This window comes from Carettochelys insculpta, chromosome 14, assembly GCF_033958435.1.
Source record: "Carettochelys insculpta isolate YL-2023 chromosome 14, ASM3395843v1, whole genome shotgun sequence".
Classification (NCBI taxonomy): domain Eukaryota; kingdom Metazoa; phylum Chordata; order Testudines; family Carettochelyidae; genus Carettochelys; species Carettochelys insculpta.
In genome coordinates, this window is record NC_134150.1 from 3,907,597 (window position 1) to 3,932,867 (window position 25,271).

The 25,271-nt window shown below is 52.0% G+C and overlaps 1 protein-coding gene across 2 annotated transcripts; it reads left to right on the forward strand.

Annotated features, from left to right (window-relative positions):
- The first annotated feature begins 17 nt into the window (after window positions 1–17).
- LOC142020796 (uromodulin-like) lies at window positions 18–23,600 on the forward strand. Of its 2 annotated transcripts, none has more exons than XM_075008988.1 (9): window positions 18–146; window positions 7,191–7,257; window positions 8,802–8,987; window positions 10,692–10,897; window positions 13,317–13,474; window positions 14,410–14,655; window positions 19,277–19,436; window positions 21,046–21,190; window positions 23,462–23,600. In XM_075008988.1, the coding sequence occupies exons 1-9, from the start codon at window positions 141–143 to the stop codon at window positions 23,554–23,556; spliced, it is 1,269 nt and encodes a 422-aa protein (XP_074865089.1). In that variant the 5' UTR covers window positions 18–140; the 3' UTR covers window positions 23,557–23,600. The 2 variants fall into 2 exon arrangements, with proteins under 2 accessions (XP_074865089.1, XP_074865090.1); XM_075008989.1 differs by having other exon boundaries at window positions 127–150.
- The last annotated feature ends 1,671 nt before the right edge of the window (window positions 23,601–25,271 follow it).

Here is a 25,271-nt window from a genome sequence, read left to right on the forward strand (position 1 = left end):
GAAGGAGGGATTTCACACTGGACGCTACCTAAGCCATTAACTGGAGTTCACCCTGTCTTGGGCTTTGGATTACGGCCAGCCAGCCTGGAGTACCCAGCCGGATCAAACCAGCTCGCCCTTCGCTTCCCGTCGACCACCTCATGGCTGTAGGTCTCTGGTTACTAAGCTTTTTCAAACTCTCCTGCTGCGTGCGTGCCACTGTCCTCTTCCCTCTCTTCCCTGCCCCACCCCAGCTTTCCTCCGAGGATTTTTATGGGCCGCTTGCCCTGGTGCAGCACCCGAGGGCCTCAGGCAGGGATCAGGGCCCTTTTGTGCAAGGCCGCGCCCCAAGGGCTAAAGATAATGCCGAGGCGAGCATGCTCAGCACAAACGGGGCTCCCCGCTTCTCCCTGGTGTGGCCCCCTTCCTGCGTCCTTTCCTCACTGCCTTGTGCAAATGTGTAACTTGGTTCCTCCTGCATTTCAAGCCTGGCTGCTTGAAGTCTGCTGCAGCGACCAGTGGGAGGACAGATGGAGCCTGACCTCCCCCTCCTCAGCAGCAACCCCGGCGGTCCATCTCCCAAACACCCACCCCAGTGCCAGGCCTCCAGCCGCTCCCTTCTGCATCCTTCCCCTGCTGCGGTTTCTTATTTGAAAAACATGTGATCTGAATGGGAGCAGCCCCCTCGGCCCCTCATTGGGCCCCGCCGCAGACTCCCGGCCCTGCCACAGGTGGCACGGCACAAGCTTTTCTCGCTTGGCTTTGCTCCGGTGGACTCAGGGTCTAAATGCTGCCCTGCCAAGGATCACAGCTCCCCTGGAGCCGTAGGCCGGAGGGAGCACGTCCCAGTGTGTCGGTAGCATCCCCCTCTGGCATTGCCAAAGCTCCCGGTTACTTGCCTGCCTTCAACTGCTTCCCTGCCCCTTTGTCTGGGCCCTGCCTGCAGGCATCCCTTGCTAGGGGGATCGGCCCCGGCTCCCCTCACTGGCCATCACCTGCATGCGGACACATGCACCCTCCAACGCACCCCTACACAGAGGTTCGACCTCCGAGCGCCCCCAGGAGCGACTGCAGAGCGGCCCCCTTGGGAGAACCCCGGTCCCTCTCACCACCCACCCACGCCTCTGCAAGCAGCCGGCTCACCCAGCCTCCCCGGCTCTCCCGGACCTGTTGGGCTCCCTCGCCATGGCAACCGCCTTCCATTAGCTGAGGCTTCTGGGAGCTGTAGTTTCTTGGTCAGCATCCTTCCCTGCGCCGAGCACACAGCTGGGGCTGGCCGCGGAAGGCCCATTTCCTGCGTCACTCGTGGCGATTTTTAAAAATGCAAAGAACTTTTCAAATCTAGGTGCCCATTCGCCGAGGCCGGGGGTGGGGCAGGCCCCGTTTACGCCGGCTGAGCCCAGCCTGCGAAAGCCCAGCTCTGGCGCAAGCTGTTCACTTTTTGCATCTCGAGAAGCTAGCCCTGTCCATTTCGCACTTCGCCTCCGCACCGGCAGGAACCCCTGCCTGCGTAACTGCCCTCGGGCAGGCTCCAGCCAGGGACCTCAGGGCTGGAGCCTTCCCTGTTGGCACCGAAAAGCAGTCTGCTCCGGCTGTCAGCAAAGGCGGGTGAGGAGACTCATTCTTCCTCTCGGTGTAAACGGTCTAGGTTAGGGTGAGCAAACTTTTTATGCTGCTTCCCACTTTTCGGCCCTGCAAATGGCCAGGCCCTGTGCCTCCCCTCCTGCCTTTCCCCAACCTGTGGGAGGACCACAGGAAAGGATGCAGGTGGGGGGTGCATGCTGCCTGGGGGCTCGGGCACTGGGTGAGCCATGGCTCCTCCTGTGGGAAGGGGAAGCGCTATGGGGCCAGGCTGGCTGCGGTGCCACGTGGGGTGTCCGAGTGCAGGATACCCACCAAACGCCCCAGCCCAGCAGTGGGGCAGGCGCCGCAGGTGCACCCACCTCCACTTCCCTGATTGGCCCAGTGCGATCAGCTCCCCTCCCCTCCAGCCTCTGACTTGGTGGCAGAGGGTTGGCGACGCAGCAGAAGCTGGACCTACCGCCCTATGCACCCCACCCCCCTGTTTGCACACTCCTGGGCTAGGTGCCACTCCATGTGACCATGAACAACCTCCAGGAGGGGTGGGGATTACACCTGCCCTGGAGCAAACCTGCAGTGTTGGGATTTGGGTTTCCAGGCAAACTAAAATCTATTTGTGCAGACATTTTAATAGTCATAAATCAGACTGGTGGCAGACAATTCAGAGAAGCGACTGAAGGAACAGAAAACCTGGCTTACAGCGTCAGACTCCCCACGCTCAGCCCGTAAGCAGAGGCAGCAGGTTTGCAGAAATTTTGGGGGTGCCCAGCACACCCAGAGCCCACACCCCTCACCAACCCAAACTCTCTCCTCCCCACCTGCCTTAGGCTCGGGGAGGGAGTTCGGGTGCAGGCTAACATTTAACATTTGTTAAAATGGTTAACTGGTTCGATGATAGAGCTGAACTGGTTGACTGTTTTAACCTAGGTCCCACTTCTGGGCCCTGACCCTTTGCCCTGCCCTGCTGTGGCTGTGGGGTCCTGATCATAGAACCCTAGAATCCTAGGGCTGGAAGAGACCTCAGGAGTCATCCAGTGCAGCCCCTTGCCCAAAGCAGGGCCAGCCCCAACTAAATCATCCCAGCCAGGGCTTTGTCAAGCCGGGATTTAAAAACCTCTGGGGATGGAGTTGTTGGCCCCATTTCAGCCACTGCTTTCACAGTGGCTGGGCTGCTCTGACCCACCATAACTGGCTGTCACCACAGTTAACACGCCAGGGCTGGTTAATCACTCAACATACTGGTATAAGTCATGCTTACCAGCTAACATCCCTAGTGCTGGCTCTGGGCTGGGGCACAGGCTAGGGGTGGAGGGGGTCAGGCTCTGGGAGGGAGTGTGGGGGCTGGAGGGAGGTGGGGTGCTCGGGGAGGGGGTGGGGCAGGCAGCACTTACCTGGGGTGCCCCCCTCTGGCAGCAGCTCTTAAGCATCAGAGTTGTGAGGAGGGGGGAATTTCTGTGTGCTGCTGCCCACAGCTCCCCTCTGGCCTTGGGGTGGGGGGGCAGACACAGACACACCCTGGGGCCACAGGGAGCAAGATGCCAGAATTTTTTCTAGCCCCACCGTTCTGCCAGGGGGACCTCAGGGACCTTCCAAATCGTCCAGGGCGGCAGGCGTGGCCAGGGGATGCATGGGGGTGTGTGTGTGTGAGTGAGTGGCAGGTGTGGCTGGGGGTTACACTGGGGCAGAACATGGGACCAAACTTTGCTGGAACTGGGACCCTGGCTAGGAAGATTCCTGGTGCCTATACACCATGGGACCACATAAGTCCCTGCCTATGTCTATGGTGTATAAATATTAAATAATAGGCCCTTTAGGCCAATACCCACAACTGATAGTGAGACAAATTCAGACTAGAAATAAGGAGCTGGGTTTTTAACACTGAGAATAGTTCACTACTGAAGCAATTTCTCAAGGTTTGTGCTGCATTCTCCTTCCATAGCAGAGCATTTAAAATCAGGATTAGATGTCTTCCAAAAAGCTACGGTCTGGGAGTTCTTTGTTATACCAGAGGTCTGACTAGAAGCTCCCAGTGGTCCCTTCCAGCCTGGGAATTTGCAATCTATGACAAACACTAATTTGGCAAAAGCTAGGTTTCTTTCTCTGCAAAATGTAAGTCCCTCGGCTCTAGCAAAGTTTTAACTTTACTCATGCTATATCCTGTTGAAATCAATGAAACATCTCACCTGCTTAATGTTAAAGATGAGTGTGTTTGCAGGCCAAGGGGCTTGGTCCTTTAACTCCAGCTGCAGAAGTTCACATTTTTACCTACTGAATCTCAATGTCCAGGTCCTCACAGTGCCCAAGATCATGGCTGTTTTGTATGAGAGGCCTGAATGCAAAAATCATGAGACTGGTTAAAAAATATTTTATAGTAGTACACGCTGAGCTTTTCTTTCTGCTTTCTGGACCTTTAAGCTTCGCTCGTGTTGTGTGTCTGAGCTTTTCATCACAACTATGAGGACTAGAAAGATTTTTTTAAATAAAATGAAAGCTGTGTGTGGCTGGCACATTCATGCATAGTTACTAAATGTGGCTTGCAAGCCAGAGATGTCTGTGTAAGGTCTTCCTTGTCTTGCTGGTGTGCAAAGAGCAGCCACACCAGAAAACAGCTATTTTTACAAAAAAGAGGAGGAACTTCTCTTAGTGGGCCAGGAGTTGTGCCAGAGTTTAGGACTAGGGCTGAGACAGAGAAGGTGGGCCCAGCAGGGGAAGATTAGGGAGCAATTACGTGATCCTAAGTGGCACTGATACAATCATTGGGGAAGTGCGAGGGCTGGAGAAGAAGCAGCTGTTGGAAGATGATATAAGCTGCACAGCTGGCTGAAGACAAAGGGACACGTGAGCAGCTGTGGGTGAGCAAGGTTCTGTTGGTCTGGTGATGGTAAGTAGAGAAAAGCTAATGAAATCTCAGCTTTGATCAAAGAGGCTGGAGGGCTCTGTTTGTGACTGCTGCTGAAGTAATGGATTCTCATCTTAGGTTCAGGGGGTTAACTGCAACTTCACAGACGCATGCAAGCAGTCCTGTAGGGCCTCATAGACAAACAACTTTATTTACAGTAACAGAGAGATAGCTGTGCTACTCTATGTACTATCAAAACAAAAAAGCAGTCCAGTAGCACTTTAAAGACTAACAAAATAATTTATTAGGTGATGAGCTTTAGTGGGACAGACCCACTTCTTCAGACCCTAGCCGTACCGGAACAGACTCAATGGTTAAGACACAGAGAACCAAAAATAGTAGTCAAGGTTGACAACTTTATTTATGAAGCAATGAGCTTTCGTGGGTAAGACCCACTTCTCCAGATTTCTCTTCCAAGAGGGCAGGTCTGTTTCTCTCTCCTCCCTGAAAGCCATTGGAAGGGTTTCCTAAATTACGACTTCAACAAGAAGTCCTGTGGTGCCTTATAGACTGACAGATATTGTGGAGCATAAGCTTTTGTGGGCAGAGACTGGCTTCATCAGATGCATGAGGGGTGGGGCGGGGGGGGGGCGGCATTCAGAGGAGTATTGAAGGGGGGGGCCACAGCTGACAAGGTCCATTATCAGAAGTGTGATACAGACTACCGTGGCTACCCCTATGATAAATTTCTTGTTGTGTATCCACGTTCTCTCTTTAAAGGGTCTTGATTCCTGAGTTGTCTGTTCCTTGTCCTGCCTCTAACCTTAGGCAAAGCGAGTGCAAAATGCCATTGCAGCCCATGCAGTGAGGGGTGTGGTGGGTTGTCCCACATAGGGATACGTAGACCACTCACATGGAGAAAGTAGGAGTCTCCTCTACAGCCTTAGCTGGAAGCCAGCTGGCTCTTAGCTCAAATGGTAGCAGCTCCTGCACTGAGGTTCTAGGTTCAAGAGTGCCTGGGGGCAGTTACACCATCACACCACCACTGTGGCAATCAGTCCCCTTTCTGCTGAGGTGTAAATGGCTACAGAGGGTGCAAAGGAGTGGAGGAATCCGGTCCTAGAAGTGCCACTTATGAGTGCTAGTTCTTGTGGCCTCTGGAGCTTGGCCTACCCAGTGCTCTAGAAGTAGGAGTCCTGCCCTGGTAACAGTGCACCTATGTAGCTCTCCCAGAGCTCTTGGAATATTTCCCATAGCCCAGATAGGGAAGGTGAGGCCCAGATGTCTAGACTTGTCCAAAGTCTCCTGCTGACTTAGTGCTGGAGACGACAGTAGAAACTTCTCCAGGTTTTTATCTGTGTGCAGCCCTTAATTTAGGGCTGGGTAACTCAACTAACTTGACTTAAACCCTTGTACTCTGGGTGGAGCAGAGGTAATCTACAAGTCTCCTCCACTTCGCTCTGCCTCAGAGCAAAGCTTCTCGGAGACCCCAGGAGTGCCCCGTTCATTGTCCTTCAGTTTCAGTAGATCTTCTGCACGTTGCCCGAGGTCTTCCTCTTCTGCCTTTTCCTTCCGGGCTCCATGGGAGAGCTTGGCAGGCTCTGCTGGATGAGGGTTTTCTGAGAGTGTGGCCAGTTTTCTTGATTTGAACGTCAAGAGGTTCCTGTCCTGCTCTGTTCCAAAGCTCCTTGTTTGTGACCAAGTCTTGCTATTTGATGTGAAGGATGGACCTCAGGCATCTGTTTACGAATGTCTGTAGCTTGTGATTTGAGGACTATCTAGTAAGCTGGGTCGCTCATCCACACAAGCACTCTCTCTTCGTATTTGAACGCAAGGGTAAAGCAGGTGTAAAAAGCCAAAGTTAGGCTGGTAACTACTTATAGCTCCATTGTCCCTGTCATTAATGACTGCACGCAGGGCAGGGCGATGGAGTCACCCTACAGCCCTACCCACTAGCTCATGCTGCCTTCTGAGAAGCTTGCCAATGAAATGGCGCCTTCTAGGTGTCACTATTGCATTCTTAAACCAGACAGCGGGGAGTGTAAGATGCAGGGAGCAGAAGATGACCTGGTGTCTGGTCCTTGCACCAGTTAATGTGTGAAACCACAGCTTCTCTTCCTCTAGCTGCATGAAAGGAGCAGTGGGAAGATGCTGTTCCTCTTTATTTAGAAGTCCTCTCTGAAGTGGAAAGTGACCTTCCCGAGGAAGAACAACCTTTTCCTTCCTCCTCTGTCCATTTGGATGAGTGTGTCTGCTGTGTGACTTCACTGCAATGGCTCAGCTGTTAATGGTGGTGTATAGCTACTTATCTGGGTTTGGTTTTCTCTGCATATTCTCCAACTTGGGGTGGCCCAGGGAAGTAACCCTATTGGTTAAGCTGCTTTAAAACGGGCCAAAATGTGGCCCTGCACTCTTTACGCCGGCTAATGAGTAAAGCTTTGCTGCTCAGACCCTTCGGCTCTTTGGTGATCTGTAAAATAACAGTAGAAACCATTTCTGGGTTACAGGGGACACCAGAAGATCACACGTTAGAATTCGTAGCATTCAGGGTCAAGGTAACACGGTCAGAAACCCCGGAAAGCTCTGCTAGCTAGGAAAGGCTGAGTAGTCTGAATGGGTGAACTTCATAGTCCGTATTGTCTCTGCTTTCTTTTCTAGATAGATTAAACATCTCAGCACTTTCTGAAGCTACAGGGAGGCTTTTAAACAGCCGTACGTGTTTCCCGGGGCTATCCCTGAGCATGAGAGAAATGCAAATAAGCTGAAGTTTGGTTGTTTGTTTGCTTTTCAGGAAGTGACGGTGACCTGCCTGTTGCTGGTCTCTGCTCTCTGGCTGCCTGCCAGTGAGAGCTACAATTGTAAGTCTCAGTGTTGACTGTGAGGTGGGGTCAGGAGGACTGGGGAGGACAGGAAAGGGGACATCCTCATCTGCCCCTAGAGTCCTAGGGCTGGAAGGGATCTCAGGAGGTCATCAAGTCCAACACTCTGCTCAAAGCAAGACCGATCCCAACTAAATCATCCCAGCCAGGACTTTGTCAAGTCGGGACTTAAACACCTCTGGGGATGGAGATTCCACCACCTCTCTAGGTAACACATTCCAGTGCGTCACCACCCTCCTGGGAAAATAGTTTCTCCTAGTTTCCAACCTAGACCTCCCCCACTGCAGCTTGACACCACTGCTCCTCATTCTGTCATTTGTCACCACTGAAAACAGCCTCTCTCCATCCTCTTTGTAATCCAGCTTCAGGTAGCTGAAGGCTGCTGTCAAATCCCTACCTCACTCTTCTCTTCTGTAGACTAAATAAGCCTAAATCCTTCAGCCTCTCCTCATAGGTCATGCGCTCCAGCCCCCTAATAATTTTTGTTGTCTTCTCCTGGACTCTCTCCAATGCATCCACATCCTTTTTGTAAAGGGGAGCCCAGAATTGGACACAGTATTTCAGATGTGGCCTTACCAGTGTCAAAAAATGGCAACAATCTCTTCCCTAGATCTAATGGCTTGAGGGTGGGGTCAAGCTCCCAACCCATAGCAGGATTAGAGATGGTAGCTTCTGCCAAGAGCACAAGGGATTGGGGTGGCTGGGGAGGAGGGTGGATGGAAGACCACCAAAAAGTGTGGCTATGCTGAAGATTTGGCCTCAGAAGGGGGAATGGTCCATCTTGTTGGCAGGATGTGGGACTCTTGGACGCTCCTTGAAGAGGCATTATCATTCACGCGGAGTGTTCCAAGGCAGTTCAGCCACTAGTATGAAGACCTGGTGCCCAATATGCCACCCACTAGCCACCTGTGGCTATTTGGCCAGTTGAGTGTGGCTGGTTGGCTTGAACCATAAATGTATGTTCAGAATAATGTGGTCCGTTTGCCGTGGCAGTAGCCACTATAATAGCGACTGCTGTAGTGAACTAGCCAGGTTATTCTGAACATAGTGGCTACTGCTTCAGTACTGGTTGGACATCATAGGTGTAAAACTTCTGCTGGGCGCTGAGCAGCGACTCTAAATAGGAGCAACTCCTTCTGTGTTAAATGAGGGGTCCCCTCCCAGCTGAGCAGAGCACTGACTCAGATTTAGGCTAGGTCTACACTCAGCAAAGTAAGCCTATCACAGATACGCAATTCTAGTTATGGCCGCCGCATAGCTAGAATTGAGGTGCCTGCGCTTGGCTAGCTTCACTGTCTCTACTGGGGAAAAGTTCTTCCTGTCAACCTCCCTCATGCCTCGCATCTCGGGAGGAGTACAGGGGTTGACCTCACGTGCCCGTACTAGACACGTGAAATTGAATGCCAGAAGATTGACCCTGAGCAAATAGGTATTCTATGGTAGTGCAGACTTAGCCTTAGGGACAGGTTAACCGTAGCTTGCTCCACTCTCGACATTTAGTCGTGATGACTTTAAACCTACAGCAGTTCCTCCTGCGATAGCCAAGCTGAAGAAGCACCATGGCCAAATGGAAGAGCCTGCTCTCCGTCCCCAGAGAAGCCCAAGGTTGTGCTTTCCAAATCCATGTAAGCACCAGGGAGTCTGCCAGCTAGTAGAGGGAAAACCATACTGCATCTGCAATGCTGGCTTCACTGGGATCTTCTGTCAAGGTAGGACTGGGGCTATGCTGGGTGTGGTTGGGAAGGGACCTCAATTCCAGTGGTCGTGAGAGGTGCTCAAACAGGAATAGTGGGGAGGTGCTCCCTACTTTGTGCTCAGAGTGCCTTGATCAGTAACTATGAGGAAAGGATTTGCTGAATGGTGAACGACTTTGGAGTGACGTGGCAGTGATGTTAGCTGGTCTCTTGTGCAAAACAGGTTGGCCCTGTAGCGTGATTTCTGTGCATGTGTGGGTGTTTGTGCAATAAATGGTGGGGGGGGGGGTGGACCCTTTTAGAAGGGTCTGGGAGGAACTCTAACCTGTCCCATTCTACACTAGTCTGTAGGTCAGAGATACTATAGTGCTGGCAAGAGGCTTCTGGAGCTGCTCTGGCTCTAGAGATGAAACAGTTGCAGGTTGAACCTCTCTCGTCCGGCATCCTCGGGACCTGACTGGTGCTTGATGAGAATTTGCCAGATGTTGAGAGGTCAATATTTTCTAGCACATTAGCAACATGTCCACTGTTTACTGGGCTCTTAGAAGACATATAAGGGTAAATTATGGCACAGAACACTGAGAGCCAGGACTGATGGCTGGAAAGAGACTATGGCCCACAGGAAACTTGGTTGCACTCATAAGTGGTCGTCTGGCTAACTAAAATCATGCCGGTTTATGGATGTTGCCCAGATGAGAGGGTTCTGGATTAGGGAAGTTCAGCCGGTAGCGGTCAAGCTAGGATGGCTTCTGCTAGTTATGGCCCAGTCCAAGGCTTTCTTGGTGGACAAAACTAGGCAAAACGAGGATTTGCTCGCCCTTGCTATGCGTCTCTCTCTGTTGGGAATTACCATCAGAATAATTTCTGTTGTGATCAGACTCCTGGATGGTGACAGTCATGGTGGAGATCTGGATTTAAGAAATGTGAAGTCCTGTAGGTAGGAAAAGGAAAGTACTGGCCCCACCTGCCCTTCTTGTAATGAAGTGACTCCAGCTTGTCGCATGGTATTAGAATGAATTTTCCTTTCATCTTAGGCTTGTCCTCGAGGACACTACTGCTGTGCAAAGGGCTGACTGAGATGCCTTAGAGAATATCTGTAGTTCCTGGGGCTTGCAATGGAAGGAAGGCACCATGAGAACAACTGTCACAGCATCCCATAGCAATCCCTGGTGACTAACCGGCCTCTGGCCTGGCAAAATCAAATGTCCCTTGAAGAAAGTGACCAAAAATGTCGCCTTGGGCCAAGGTCTGAAGCAGAAGCACTTCAGCCCTTTGTGTGCTCCCCAGAGTGATAGTATGTCATGTGATATCACAGCCATAGAATTATATCTGACCGGTCTGGATCGAAAAGTCCTCTGCTAAAGTCCTGAGCAAAAGGGCCACGTGCCTCAGCTTGGAGGCAGCAGTAGACCAGGAAACATCTTAATGTCTAACCAAGGGCCAGCTGCCTTTCCAAGCCAGAGTGCCAAAATGTCACCTTTTGACTTCTACGTACGGTCTGAGTGCTGGTGATGCTTCTAAAAGTCATCAACGGTCCCACTGAAACAGCTTCCTGCTGGATTCATGTAGGTTCTAACTCTTCCACTCAGCACTCTCTGCAGGCCTCAGTCAATCCCTCTGGGCCAGCAATGAAAGGACAGGCTCTCTCAGTAGATGGTACTGGTCATACTGTAGCTGACGTAGGGCTCCTTCAGGCCTCTGCTTTTCCACCCCCCCCAGATGTGGAGCTGAAGCTGCAGTGTGAGGAAGATCACATGAAGATGATGGTGAGAAAGGAAGTGTTTGAAGTGTTGAACATCCCCCTGGCGCGTGTTCACTTGAAGAACCGTGCTTGCAAGGCCTCCGAAAAGGAGGAAGACGGTGATGTTTTCTTTGCGGCGACTCTGACTGGCGAGAACCATACGCTCTGTGGCTCAGTGATTCAGGTGAGGGGTCTGTGAGGCACCACCGCCAGTCTGGGGTGGGGGAAACCGTTCTGAGACAGGACACAGTGGCGAAGGGGTCTGAGACGTTTCTGCTCTTCCTGGTTTATCTCTGCCTCGTAGCATGAGTACCCAACTCCCAGCTCTGAATGGGAGTCCTCTCAAGAGACCTGGGAAGTGTACACCAGCTAAAGTAGTCAATCATTGCTTCTGGACCTCCACTGAGTTGTTGGTTGGGACTGGAGAGGAGCAGTTTTCAGACCAGAGGTGGAAAAAGTACCCCAAAAGTTACTTGAGTAAAAGTACAGTTGGGGGGGGCGGAGACATACTTAAGTACAAGTCACCAGCATTCCTCTGGAAAACTACTTGCACAAAAGTACACACCTCTGTGCACCAACACATGCACACATCACAACTTTATTGCACTCAAGTACTCAGAAGTGAAAGCAGCTGCACTTTCTCAAGTAACTTTTCAGGGTTACCTCTGCTTCAGAGTATAGAAGCTCTGGGCTTCTATTTCCCAAAGGTGAGCAGCTGTCTCTCCAGCAGCTACTGTATTAATTTAGCTGGAATAAATGGACTAAGGGTTAACATAACCCAGTCAAAGTGCAACGGTCAATGTTAACCATAGTCAGGGATGGATGTGCAGAGTCCTGAACCTGTCCAGCTTCCTGGCAATCCCATTATAAAATTAATGCAACAGGTTATTAAAGAGATGAGGAGGCTGAAGCCATATCTCTTAATGCGCTGAGCTCTGTTGGTGAGAGGCAAGCTTTTAAATTTATACGGAGCTTTTTCTTCAGCCCTGAGTAGCTCAAAACATCTCTTGCCGACACAAGCTCTTCCTGTCGAAGGTGTTACTGCACCAGCCCAGAATCTCTAATATCCTGGGACCAACATAGCTACCACAGCCAAATGTTAGAACTTCATATTGACTGAAAAGATACAGAAGGGCAATAATCAGAGGGAGAGGACGTGTACATGACAATGGAAATGAGTTTGCATAAACGAAGTCCCTTCAAAGGAGACACAGGCCAGGTCTGCGCTAGATCTTAGTGGATTGTAGAGGCACAGTTCCACCTACGACAATTGGGTATCTGTTGATAAGTTGATTCCAATTGACTTACCTGGCTGTCCTCAGAGAGGGAGGTTGGTGTGAGGAAACTCTCCTATCGACCTCCTTTACTTCTCGTGAGATTGATGAGGTCGACTGCTGACCCCAGGTAGACCTGAAATCAGACTCCCAACTGGGTGTGTGAAATCAAACCCTGGAAGATTGACCCTGAGGAGGTCACTTTTTTGGGTAGTGAAGACACACCCACAATGAGTTAAAGCCTCTTACTGAGCTGCCCAGGTCGTTGATGGGGGAAGAAAGGGTTAGTTCTGTTCAGCTGTGAATCATGCTTAATGGTTACTTTCCTGCTTTAGACCAGACATTCCCACCCCTCATTATTTTGTCCATTGCTTCAGCCTAACTTATTGTGCAGTGGAGGGAGGCCACTTGATTGAATCAAAACTAATTTTGGTTAGTTAATTTCCAATCTGTTCCTCCTTACTTGATCTGAATGGTCCTGGAGTGGGATCACTGGATGCTCTTTGTTTAAATGAAATCACTTTGTCTTCTCAATTCTTAAACCGTTTCATATAACAACTTCATTGACGAGTCACACACCTGGACTTGCTATTCATCAGTGAAGTTAGTGATGAACGTAGGGCTGAAAGAAAATAGTACAATGTAGGGCTGTGACTCAAGGGCTGGTAGGCCCAATTGTTGTGATCACTGACACCTTTGCCCCGCGCAGCAGGACTGTGGCCTTCAGGTGCCTGGACCTCTGAACAAGAGCTTTCCTCCCGCCAACAAATGGAGGGCCTCTCTCTTAGGGCTCTTTTTGGAGTCTAAGGTCCTGGGTTCTATACTCTGCTGCACATGGGAGTGGATTTGCTGAAGATCTGCGTGCAACATCTAGGTCTACTTTGGTGCTACGTGATAACCCACGTATCGTATAGATGCACCAGTACTAACCCACCTCACACAGCAATGCCTTGACTGTGAGATCTCCCTTAATGTGGCATGGATGACTTGTTCTCTGCCATCTTGAGAGACGGAGACACAGACTAGAGGCTGAACTTGAGACCTGCCTTTGTGGAGGTGATGAGCACCCAAAAATTCCTGCGGAAATCAATGGGAGATGTGGGGGTGTTAGGTTGCTCCCAGACAGACCCCAAAACAAGGTCATTCTTGATGCCCTGCCTACCTGTGAAGGTGAGGGGATGGCTATGGGCTTTGGGTTGAAGCCTCAAGGAACTGGCTGGTGAGCTATTGGTGCCATCTGCTCTAGAGCTAGTTCCGTCTGGGTCCCTGGCCCCAGGCACGGTGAGGCGCAGAGGCTGTGACTTCTACGCTCTTTCTGGCTTATGTCAGCAAAACCGGTCCCACGTGTCGTACACGAATGTGATAGAGTCGGACAGGGAAACTGTGGGTGTGATCTCCAGAACCAGCCTCGTGCGAGTGCACTTCTCCTGCATCTACTCCTACGAGCGGGTGGTCCGGCTGCCCTTTTCCCTGACTGCCATTGACACGTGAGTTGCTTCGTCTTCCCCCTCTCCTCGTGACAGGCGTTTCCCCGCCTGGCCTGGCCTCAGCTGCTCAGCATGATAAATGCTCTCTGCCTGCCACCCTCTGCTCCAGAGGCGGCTGAGGTATCACTGGTCAAGCTGGGTGTACAAGGTCTCGGAACTGATGGTGGTGACCAGCTACTGTTCCAGCTGAGGCTGACAGGAGCAGTGGCTTTGTGGCACCTCTAAATATAGGCCCACAAAGCAGACAAGCCCTTAAAGGATGCAAAGAGGCTGTAGAAAGAGATCCTGTTAATGAGATGGAGATTTGCCAGGCTACCCGGAAGAGTTGGTGAGCTTTGAGAACATTGGCCCATCAAGAGCCTTTGCACGGAAGTGTCCCCCAGCGCCTTCCTTCTCCCTGCTGCACGGCAGATGGCTTGAAGGAGTCTGTGCTTTCAACAGCACACGTTGCAGGGACCTGATACCTTCCTGGAGGTGTGGAGCCCTTGGAATCCTGCCTTGCTATCTGCCGGCAGCTGAAAACAAGCCACTTTGCATCCTGCAAAGTGAGCCGGGGCGAGGCAGTGTCCCCAGGAGGCAGCAGAAGGAGACCTCTCGGGTGCATTTGTCTCAGATGCTTCTATGCAACACCCCCTGGGGCAGCCTTGCTGGGAGTCACCCTGTCCATGGGTCCCTGGTGCAGAAGGGACACTGAGGCAGCTCTTTCTGCTCTTGCACCAGGTGTAACGGGGCGGGGGGGTGGATGAGCAAACGGGACGTGACTGTTGCTGCAGGTTGGCAGTGCGGCCCTGGCTGTAAGACAGGCAGGAGAAGGGCTGTCCTGTGGGCAGCAGCTGGTGGCACGTAAGGATCTCTGTGCTAGCCACTGGAAGCTTAGTGGCCTCCTCCATCCTGATGCTTTCTAACTCTGGGCCTGGCTCTTTCTGATCTCCCAGGCTGGTGAAGTTTGTGGTCAAAGAGGGGGAGTTCAACGTGACCATGGCCTTGTACGAGAGCTCGGCTTACCTGCAGCCCTACCAGCGGCAGCCCCCTGCCCTCCCGCTGTCAGAGCTCCTCTACATCCTGCTGCAGCTGCAAGGGCAGAACCAGGTGCGGTACTTCCTGCTGAGCGTCGAGGACTGTTGGGCCACCCCGTCGGCGGACCCCAGCCACGATGTGCAGCACCAGCTCATTGTGAAGGGGTAAGAGTGCAGGGGCTGAGCTTTCCTCAGGCTCCTCTCCTCCCCCAGGGGACACAATTTGCCGTTCTTGGGCAAGGGGAGTCGTGGGAAGCAGCAGCCAGCAGGTGCCACCTCCACAGCTCCCATTGGCTGGAGCTGTGGGGGGTGGGGCCTGCAGACAGTCGTAGACGGGACGTCTTGTGGTCTGCAGTCAGATTAACCTGATAGGCTGCAGAACCACCACCAACAGAGGCAGCGTAGTGTCCTGAGGAGACAGGAGTTTGAGCTGGGGGGGGAGGGATCTCTTCACTCCTCAAAAATGTGCATTTCTGGTCAGTCTCACAACCTCACTGGATTCTGGAAAGGTGCTACCTCTCCAGAGAGCACCAGGAACGCCACCGAGCCCATTGCTGGGTTATCTTGCAGGGACAAGGGTAGTTAAGCGGTGGACTGGGTTACCTGGGAATCCCCATCACTGGAGGTTTTTAAGAACCGGTTGAACAAACCCCTGTTGGAGGTAGTCTGGGGTTACTTGGCCCTGTCACAGGGTTGGGTAACGGATTAGATGATCCATTGAGGTCCCTTCCAGCCTTGAGGGAAGTCAATGACCTGTTGCTGTCTGATGCACCGTGTAAGTCAGCACATGGTGTAGCAATAACTTGGCAGACCTGACTTAAACCTTTGTACTCTGGGTGGAGCATAGGTCATCTACAAATCTCCTCCACGTCACTCTGTCTCCGGACAAAGCTGCTAGCCGACCCCAGGAGTGCCCCAGTTGTTGTCCTTCAGTCTCAGTAGCTCTTCTCCACGTTGTCTGAGGGCTTCCTCTTCTGTGTTTTCCTTGTGGGTTCCATTGGACCGCTTGGTGGACTCTGCTGGAGGATGGTTTTCTGAGAGTCTGGCCCAGCCATCCCCACTTTCTTCTCTGGATTTGAACGGCTAGAGGTTCTTGTCCTGCTCTGTTCCAAAGCTCAAGTGTAGGTAAAATTATGGGTCACAGGGCTGCAGGAACATGAATCGAAGTTGGGTACTGGGAACAGCGACCCAGCTAAAAAGGAGTTCAAACTTAAGGAATGCAAACCACAAATAGGACTGTGGGGAGCCACGTAATGCCATGATGGTGCATGGCCACCAGGCACTGAGGTGGCATCCTGTTACACCAGCTTTTCATCAGAGGCCATGTGATTAAAACACTGGATGGGCACTTAGGAGACTTGGATTCCTTTCCAGCTCCACCACTGACCTGCTGGGTGATCTTGGCAAGTCACTACCCTGCTTGTTGCCTCAGTTTCCCCACTATAAAATGGGGATAATGGCACTTGTGAAGGGTTGGGTCACAAAGAAGCCCTGGAGATGGTCACCAGTTGGACTGATCACACTTCTGAGCCCACCTTCCTGCCCTCCAGGGTTCCCCACCACACTATCCTGTTGAGCCAGAAGTTCTGGTCTGCCCCCATCAGACACAGAGTTGGAATCACACACACAGCAGGGCAACACAGTTCTGGGAAGGTGCAGATACAAAGGCTTGGCACAGCAACCCCCAGGAGCATGGCCCCAATGGGATCATCCCCCCGCCAGATGCATCGGTCCTACTCTATGCAATTTTTTTTGCAGAGCAAGCTTGTGTAGTGTTTGCTGCCTTCACCCGTGGGAGACAGGCAGAGCTGTTGTGTCCTTCTTTCAGCCCCAGTCATTATGTACCCTGGGTTTGATCATCAACCAAAGCAATTAAGTATAAAAATAGGATTTAAGTGGTTGCAAGTGAAAAGGCAGATCAGAGTGAGGTTTTTCCATTGAGACACTTGTAGCTGACCTATGTTATACGTAAGTCTCCTTCATTTCAGTCTGTCTCGGGACAAAACTTCTAGCTGAGATCAAAGTGAGTAACCCTGTGGTCCATTCTTTGTGGTGGTAAAGTGAGATGTGCCTGAAAGACCCGGAGAGCTATACCAGTGGGATCTATGGCTCCTGGAAGAATCATCCAAACCAGACAGGTCAAAGGGTAGTGACCAGGCAAATCTGGACCAGCTCTCCCTGAGAGAAAAGGGGTTGGCTTAGGGTTAACAACTCTCTCCATGAAAACCAAAAATTCCATAAGCTGCTACAAGGAAACCTACAACTACACAAGTCTTGGGAGGAGCCATGGGAGGGGAAGCTGAAATGAAGCTGCCCCGCAGATGACCCAGGACAACCACCCAGCTGGGTCCCAAGGTTCCATGTACCACATGTCAGGCGGGGAAGACCACGCAGATCGAAGTGAGGTGCTACACTAAAGCAAGCAAAACGTGCCCGCTAAGCCTGATGCGCTAGGGGAAATCATGTCTCCCCTTAGTTCTTATTTCAGGTGAAGTCCTTCTCAGGCCAGAGCTGATTTCCCCCACCTGGGTCCAGTGGCTCCTTTCCACCCCATCTTTTGAGTTCTTTCCAGGTGTTTTCCTCGCTCCTCTTGGGGTGGGGAGCAGTTTGTGAAGCCAGCTGAAGACCAGTGCTGCTTGTTTCCCTTTTGTGGTGTAGAATTCGTCCCGGGCAGGAACTCTACGTTCAATTCCCCCAGCTCCCACGGAGAAGCACAAAATTGGAAGATGGATTCCAGCACCAGGTGGCGTGGTCGGTGGTGCTGACAGCTGGTGTGAGCCCTAGGTCAAGGTGGGAGGGAGGCCTGGCTCTGTTCCCCAGATGGGGCAGGGCCGGAGCCAAGGGCCATCAGCTTCTGCCCATTCCCTCACCGCTGCTGTGGCACTTCAGGGGAGCCTGATGCTCCAGCCACTGCTGCTGCTACGTTGGCAGTGGTGGTGGTTAGAGCTATGGACCCCTTTGAGATGCTGGGTCTGTGGACAACTCCTCCTCTTGCCCCCTTGTTGGTGGGCCTGGTTCTGGTCACATGTCTTTATAGGACCAGCCATAGTCAAGGCTTGCAGGAGCACAGATTGTTGTCCTAAGTACTGGGCCATTATGTTCCTTGCGTAGTGCTAATGGCCTTCGCTACCCCGTCAAGATACATAAATGGGGTTATACTTCATATTTCTGACTTCACCTGCAAGAAGGATACATGCACCCAAACAATAGACCAGGGCTCAGCAACCTTTCCGAGGCGGCGTGCTGCAATTTGACCTATGGATGGTCCATGAGCTGGTGAGACTTTATAAAGTCACTCAGCCTCTGTCTACACAGCCAAGTTATCTCGAAATAACAGCAGTTACTTTGAAACAGCGTTCGCAGCGTCTAAATGATGCATGCTCTGTTTTGAAATAACTTTGAAATAGCGGCCGAGTTATTTCGATTCCGGTTAACCTCGCTTCTTAGGGAATAACTCCTAATTTGAAATGTACCATTACAGCCCATTATGGCCTTACTTCGAAATAGCGCTACGAGCCCGGAAATGGTATTTTGCAATAGCGGGGTGCTATTTCACAATACGTTTTGTGTGGCTGTGTTATTTTGAAACGGCGATCTTATTTCAAAATAGGGCTGTTGTAAGTAGGAGTTATCGGGCTACCTCTACACAACAGCTTCATTAATCAATGAATTAAGATGCAGAACTTTAGCCTTTAGGTGGGGCTTGGGAGCGTTTGCTGGTCTTTTGTTAACCACAGGCGACGTGGCTTTGAGCAAGACCCCACTGCATGGGCCGATGGAAATCTGCTCGTGCGCGGCCTTAGCACCTGTATCGGGGGGTTGCTGACCCCTGGAATTGACCTAGTCAGTGGATTTACAAGTTCTTCAGTGTTAGGTCACATACCCGTTATGCTTTATGCAAATTTATCTGCAAAAACCTATTGCCAAAAAGCTATGTGGGGGCAACCTCAATACTTGATCTGCTTTGTAAAGGGCTTTGAGAGCTGTTGGTCTGTATAGGCGCTGTCCTCTCCTGGGCCACTGAAAGGAAGACTTTCATTGCTGTTGTATGGTGGTCCTGGGCTTAGATGGTTCCTCTCCCCCACCACCTCTGGGGAGGGAGGGAAGTCCCTGAAACTCCCAGGAGGAACAAAGAGCATGAGAGAGGCATGGGGCCGCTGCTGCTCTGCAAATAAACTTGGCCGTAGAGGCTTCCCGCTCATGATGTGTCATCTGTAAAGGAGAAGCGGGTCAGCTGCAGAGTTCAGATAAGGCGCTAGCCAGAGGTCACAGCTGGTTGGAACTCAACATCACAGGAAGCTGATGTTGCCTCGGTTCAAACTGGAAGACATTCTTTGAAGTGGGGCGGGGGATGCCCGAAGGGGAGGGAAGTGGCAACGGCGGAGGGAAGAAAAATAGGAACTGACATTTTGAAACCTTTGGGCTCCTCTATCACCACTTGTTAATCAATGCTGGTTTCCTCCTTAACCTGTAGTCCCCCACCCTTACCAGAGACTGCAAGTGGCTCTCCCTTTGAACCAGCTCACGTGTTCCCTGTAAGATGTGTGCTTGTGCAGCTGCTCAGGCCATTCAGATGCCATCCAGCAGATTAGCCGAGCACCCACGGTTAGGTTTGGCATTCCTATGGATGGTGCACGGCTGCCCAGGTGCCAGTGCATGTAACAAAACTTATCCCACCCCGGGGGGGCGGAGAAGATCAGAGGGAACAGTGATTGGCCCTGCTGGTGTGTCATGGTGTAAAACTCCCCAGGCTGACTTGGCTCTTGGCCACCCCCTCTCCCTGCAGGTGCCCCCGGGATGAAACTGTGACCTACATCAATGCTGTTGGCAACAGCACCCTGGCGAAGTTCAGCTTCCAGATGTTCCAGTTCGTCAACTACTCGGAGGTGTTCCTGCACTGCCGCGTCCGCCTGTGCCTCCCCGATGGCCCCGAGCCCTGCGTAAAGGTGAGGTCACTGCTGCTCCCAAATGGGACTCAATGGCCGTCCTTCCCTGAGCTGCCTTAGCTGAGGTGGAGGGCTCTGCTTTGACCCCACTCTGGCTGTTGGCGTTCCCTACAGAATTGGGCCTGCTCTTGGAGACTTGCCTCCCTTTTGGGACCTGCGTGTGGACACTGGTCCCCCATCACGGTCCGTTCAGCTGCATTATTGGAGCGCCCAGCTGGTGTAGTCCTAGCGAAGGCCTCCCCTGTGCTAAACACAGACCGAAGCAGTTTTGTTCCCAAAGAGCTGAAGGCTGCTCTGGGCCTTAGGTTGGTCCCTGGCTGTCTGGAAGCCAGACAGCTGCTGAAAGACCGGAGCAAGGCATTGCTTCCTCTGAGGGCGAGCTGCCCAGGTAGGGAGACCCTCTCCTCATTTCCCTCACAGCTTTCTGATTTATGTGGTGGAGGACTTTCAGTCAAACTTCCCCTTCCACAGCTGGTTTCCGTCTAGTCTCAGAGGGGTGGCTGTGTTAGTTGGGAGCTTTACAAAAAACAAATAGTCCTGTAGCACCTCAAAGACTCAGTTTTATTTATTTATTAGTTAAGGAGCTTCTGTGGGGAGAATCCACTTCACCAGCTCTGGAGCAAAAATAAGACTCCTCCTGCATGTACGTTGGCTGGTCCCTGGACATAAGTTGGACATCAGGAATCAGAATACCCATAATCTCATAGGGGAACCCTTTAGCCTCCCAGGACATTCAGTAACGGACCTTGAAGTGGCCAGCTTGCTACAAAAGGATTTTACCAGTTGATGCCAAAGGGAAACACCCAACTTGGAATTCATTTGCAAGCTTGACACACTTAACCTGGGGCTTAATGGAGATCTCAATTATCTTCTGCATCACCCGGGCAATTTCCCCAGCTTTTGACATTCGCAGGAACAGCAGCCAGCCCACTTTGCTTAATTTACTCCTTCCACAGCTCCTATTAATGACAGCTGACAGGCCCCTCCCTGCTGTATAAACCCTGGATTCTTACTTTGCTCCAAATCTGATGAAGTGAGTCTTAACTCGCAAAAGCTCATTACCTGCTTGTCTTCTTTTTGTGGCTTTCATCTACAGCCTGGACCTCTCTAATACAGAATTCTCTCTTCCAGCGATATCCGTAATCCAGCATGATTTTAGTTAACTGGACGATCACTTATCATGGGTGTGGCCAAGTTTCCCCGTGGTCCCATAAAGTTTGTTTCAAGCCCCCAGTCTTGGCTCTGTGGTCTGTGCTGTTCAGCTGTAATTTACCCCTAAATGTCTTCAAAGAGCCCAGTGGGAGTGTTGGTAATGCTGCTAGACAAGATTGACCTCCTGTGGTCTGGCAAATTCTCTGGTCTGGCACCGATCAGGTCCTAAGGGTGCTGGATAAGAGAAATTCAACCTGTACTTTGTTGGTCTGCTTGGCTGCTGGATGAATGAACTGCAAGTATCTCCTGTAGCTTGCAGCAGCTTCCTTGGTCCAGGCAAGTGCCAGCTTTTCATGGCCAGTAGTTTAGGTTTGCTAGCCAGAGGAATGGCTTTTCCTGCCTTGGAGTCCCACCCTGCCCTCCAGTCCTAGCCTGAGTCCCTCTGTTCTGTTCCCAGCAATGTCCCAGGAAGTGGAAGCGCCGGAGGGCGCTTGAGGAGGACTATAAGAAGATTGTCTCTTATGGACCCATCCATCTCCTCGCTTCCCAGCTTTCCCCACCACAGAGTGCGGCGTCTGGGATAAAACTGCAGGATCTTTGGGGTAGGTGTGACCCTTGCCCTCTGTTCTGCAGAGCTGTTGAAGGCAGCTGCCAAGCTCACTGCCCTGCAATGGGAACGTTCGTGGCCTTTCAGATGGGCACATCAGGATGTTCCTATGTCCTGCAGCAACTAGAAGCCATAAGATCCTGGCGTACAGAGATCCTAGCCTGCCCCACCCAGGCCTGCCGATGGAGGGGAACAAAGGGGGCAGTTGACCCTGGGCCCGGCACTTCAACAGGGCCTCGAGCTCCGGCCACCACCGCTGCCACTTTTGGTAGTGGTGGCAGCTGGTGCTGTGGGCCCCTGTGAAATGCCGCTGCAGCGCTGCTCCAGCTGTATGTGGGGGCGTGTGTGTGGGGGGGGGGGCAGGGCAAGGGGCAGGCTGGGTGGTGCTGAGACCAGACTGCACAGAACCAGGCCCGCCTCCCAGTTTGCCCCAGGGCCCCCAGCAGCTGTCAGCTCTGCTGCCCCACCGAATCGATCTGCTCCTAGGCCAGGTGTCCGCCATGGCGCAGACTCACTCGGAAGACCCGGGAATGGCTTGGAGGAGGGGAAGTGGTGGCAGAAAGCCTATAGAACGTAAAGATCCTAGTTGCAGGAGCTGGGGGGGTGGGCACAGCACCCCCTGGGTTGAAGTGGTTTCCTTTGTCTACTTTACAGATTGGTTCAGTGGCTCTCAGCTAGCCACGCTGTTCCCACAGCCCTGCGTGAGAAGGGATAATGAAGGGCTGGCTGTTTGTAGGGCATCCTGAGTGCTTGTGAAAACCAGCCCCCAGTGGTGAGAGCCCAGCACCTTACATACTGTGTGCGAGGGACTGATTTAAGATCAGGGTTTTTGTGTTAAATTACAAATGCCAATCAAATGTCCAGATCCCACCAGGACTTTGTTTCGGCAATAAATCCGGGAGCTGGTGATCTGCATTAAGTGTGTCTGCACAGAGTAATGCAGACACCAGGGATGTGACGTCTAAAGCACACTCTTGTGTACAAAGGTTCCCGGGCCTGCTAAACCTTCGTAGCAGGGCCGCTGTAATGCAGGCCCATGAACAGCACAAAGATGACCCATTACAATCTGGAGGAGCGTAATAAGTACTGTACAGAGCAGGGATCGGTGACCCGTGGCACATGGGCAGATTTTTCATCCGCATGGAAGGCGAGAGCTCAGCTCCGCCTGTTCCTCCTCCCCAGGCTGCCTGTGGATTAATAAAACGACCAGCTAAAACTCCCAACCACCACCTACCTGGTAAAGCTCCGCCTCTTTAATTTATGAAGGAAGCAGCTGTAAGTGAGACTATTAGTGACTTTAAAAAGTAGCACCGGCGCTCGGTTCATACATAGAGGTTAAAAGGACAAACTTTGGCACTCTGCCTGGGGAAGGTTGCTGACTCCCGATATAGCCTCAATGTACACTAAGTGCTCTGAAAAGTCCCAGTGTGGGCACCAGCAATGCAAAATTTCTTAAAAATAGACCCTGGAAAACCGAAACCTCCCTCAAGACTGCCCTGAAGCGCACAGGTCTGAGCTGGTGCTGATCCCCAAGGGGGAGTACTGAGGCATGGGTGCAGTTGCTCTGAGCTCAGCATCTCAAAGGGGCCCAGAGCTCCACCCACGGCTGCTGCTCAGCAGATAGGGCTCCAGACCTCTGAATTGCCCCGGCAGGGTGACTGCGCATGTAACCTCCAATAGGTGGACTTGAGCCCGGGGCACCTGGAGCTTAGCGTAGGCGCTTCTACAGTTGGCGCTAAAAGCCAGCCGGCTCTCAGCTCACGCTGTGGAGGACACTCTGTCTGGCTAAGTGATTGAAATGCCACTGCAGCAGGGTCACAACATTCGCGAGGGTGCCGTGTTCAGAACCCTCGCAAACGTTGATTTTCACGACTGGGGCATGGGAGGGCTCCGAGCCCTGGGAAAGGGTAGCTGCTGGCACTCCTGCCCTGCAAAAGCCACGGCTGTCAACAGCAATCCTGCCCTGGGCAAACTGGGACAGCTGCTGGTACTCCCAGTGCGAGGCCACTTGCGAATGTTGCGAGCTGGCTGTACGCGAGACAGTGAACCACGCCCCTAGGTGTGTGGATTAGATGCTCAGCTGCAGGGACGGGGGCCCAGTGCTGGCTGTGTATCTTTGCTGGGTGCAACGCCATGGGCCTCCACAGCTGCAAGGGCTCTTATGTTTCCTGAGCAGAGGCCCAGCCTGTGTGATCTCTCGCCTTGGCGGGCTCCCTACAAAAGAGCACGGCAGGAGATGCTGAAATGTAAACCCCTTTCTTTTCAGGGCCACACCTGTGGATTCCTGGCGCCCTGGCGGTGCTGATTGTAGTCGGCCTCTTCGTTCTGGCAGCTGCTGCTGCTAAATCCCTGAAGAAATGAGTGACCCCAGGAGAGCACACAACTTCTTCTAAATAAAGCTGCCACTTGCAAAGCAAGGGCCTCTGTCTGCTGCTTTAAAGAGATTTTGCTGAAAGAATGGGCTGGAGGAGGGAAGCTGCTGGAATGCTCTAAAGCTCAAATAGTTAAACCACCTCTACTGCTGGTACCTATAGCTGTGAGGACAGAGCTTCCTGGAAAAGCCCCCACCTATAAACCACCAGCAGGTAGACTTGAACCAGGGACCTCTGGAACTTAATGCAGGAGCCTCTTTCAAGCTAAAAGCCAGGTGGTGCTCATCCAAGGCTAGAGAGGGGACTTGTTCTCTAGCTGTCTTCAGTGCAGGCATTTTCAGAAATAACTCCTTTCGATGTTCTCACATCTGAGTCATTTCTGAAAAGTGTCCCCCCACAAGAGCATTTGGAAATGGGGTGCTCAGACTGAAGAGTCCAATTTCAAAGTAAGAGCAGTGATGGGAGGCCTCTCTGGAGGCCAATTAAGTCATAATGACCTCCGCTTAGTGTACACTGTCAATTTCAGATTTGAAGGTGGTGGCGGCTGGTGAAAGTCACTTGTTTGTGGTGGAGTTTCTATTTGGAGTTAACCCTGTTATTCCAGAATAACCAGCTTTGCACTGGGGCCATAAGAGTTTTCTGCCTCCCTTCCAAAAGCATCCCACTTTGGACAAGCCCTCTGTATAGGGGCACCTCAGTGAGCTACACCCTTAGGCATGTGAGTTCCTTACACCCAGGTACTGCGCTTGATTTACAAAGCTTACAGCTCTATGGAAGACCAAGCTGGGACCAGTGCTAGGACATAGACACAGGATATTAGGAGTCTTTCCAAGCGGGGCAAGTTCCTGGGAGCCCATTACAGCCACTGAGTGGGTGCTTAACTCTTCTTTGAGGCTCCTTTCCTCTGCTGTTCCTGAGAAGGGCTTGTCTTGAAGTAGATGGTGAGGCACTCTTCTGGTTAGCCACTGAACTAGCCAGGTGTCAGCACCAGCTCCCCAAGGCATGTGCTGAATGAAGAGTCAGCTGGCTGTTGTGGGAACCAACACTTGTAAGGTAAGCCTCCACAAGGAGCAACCTTCATGTCAAGTTTCACAAGTCATGGTGAACTCAGAAGTTGAGTGAAGTTGCTGCTGCCAGGTTAGGCAGGGTGCACAAATCTGCTGAACTCTGTGCCTGGGTATGTGGCTATTTCGGGTGGTGTATTGCTTCCTACTTGCAGAAAGGGGAACAGACTTACTGTAACTGCAGAGCCATAATTCTGCATGGAAATTGTCTACAATTCATTTGCATAGGCAAATTGATACATGGGCAGTGCCTCGCAAAGGATTTGAGTTCTGGCCTGCATCTGGCTATGGAACTCCCCTGCATTACTTTATGTAGAAGATTTACCTGGTGGTGTTGGAGTCCTTCAGTCAAATATTTGTTGTTTTTGATTCTTTCTTAAAGCCATTGCTCTGGCCTGAGCCTGCCCAGGAGGTGTCAGTATGCAGGTGGCCCCGGGGAGAAAGGTCTATCTCCACCTTCTCTCACTGCAGCAGCTTGAGATCAGGTGAGATGCACCTGTCCATGGCTCCTGCAGCGGAGACAGATGGGAGGAGTTCATGTCCCCTTACTGGAGAAGGGATACATGCACTTCGAGACAGATAGCTGTCCTTTTTTCCTCATCCTGGCCCATCGGGCTACAGCTGTCCTCGTCCTCATCTC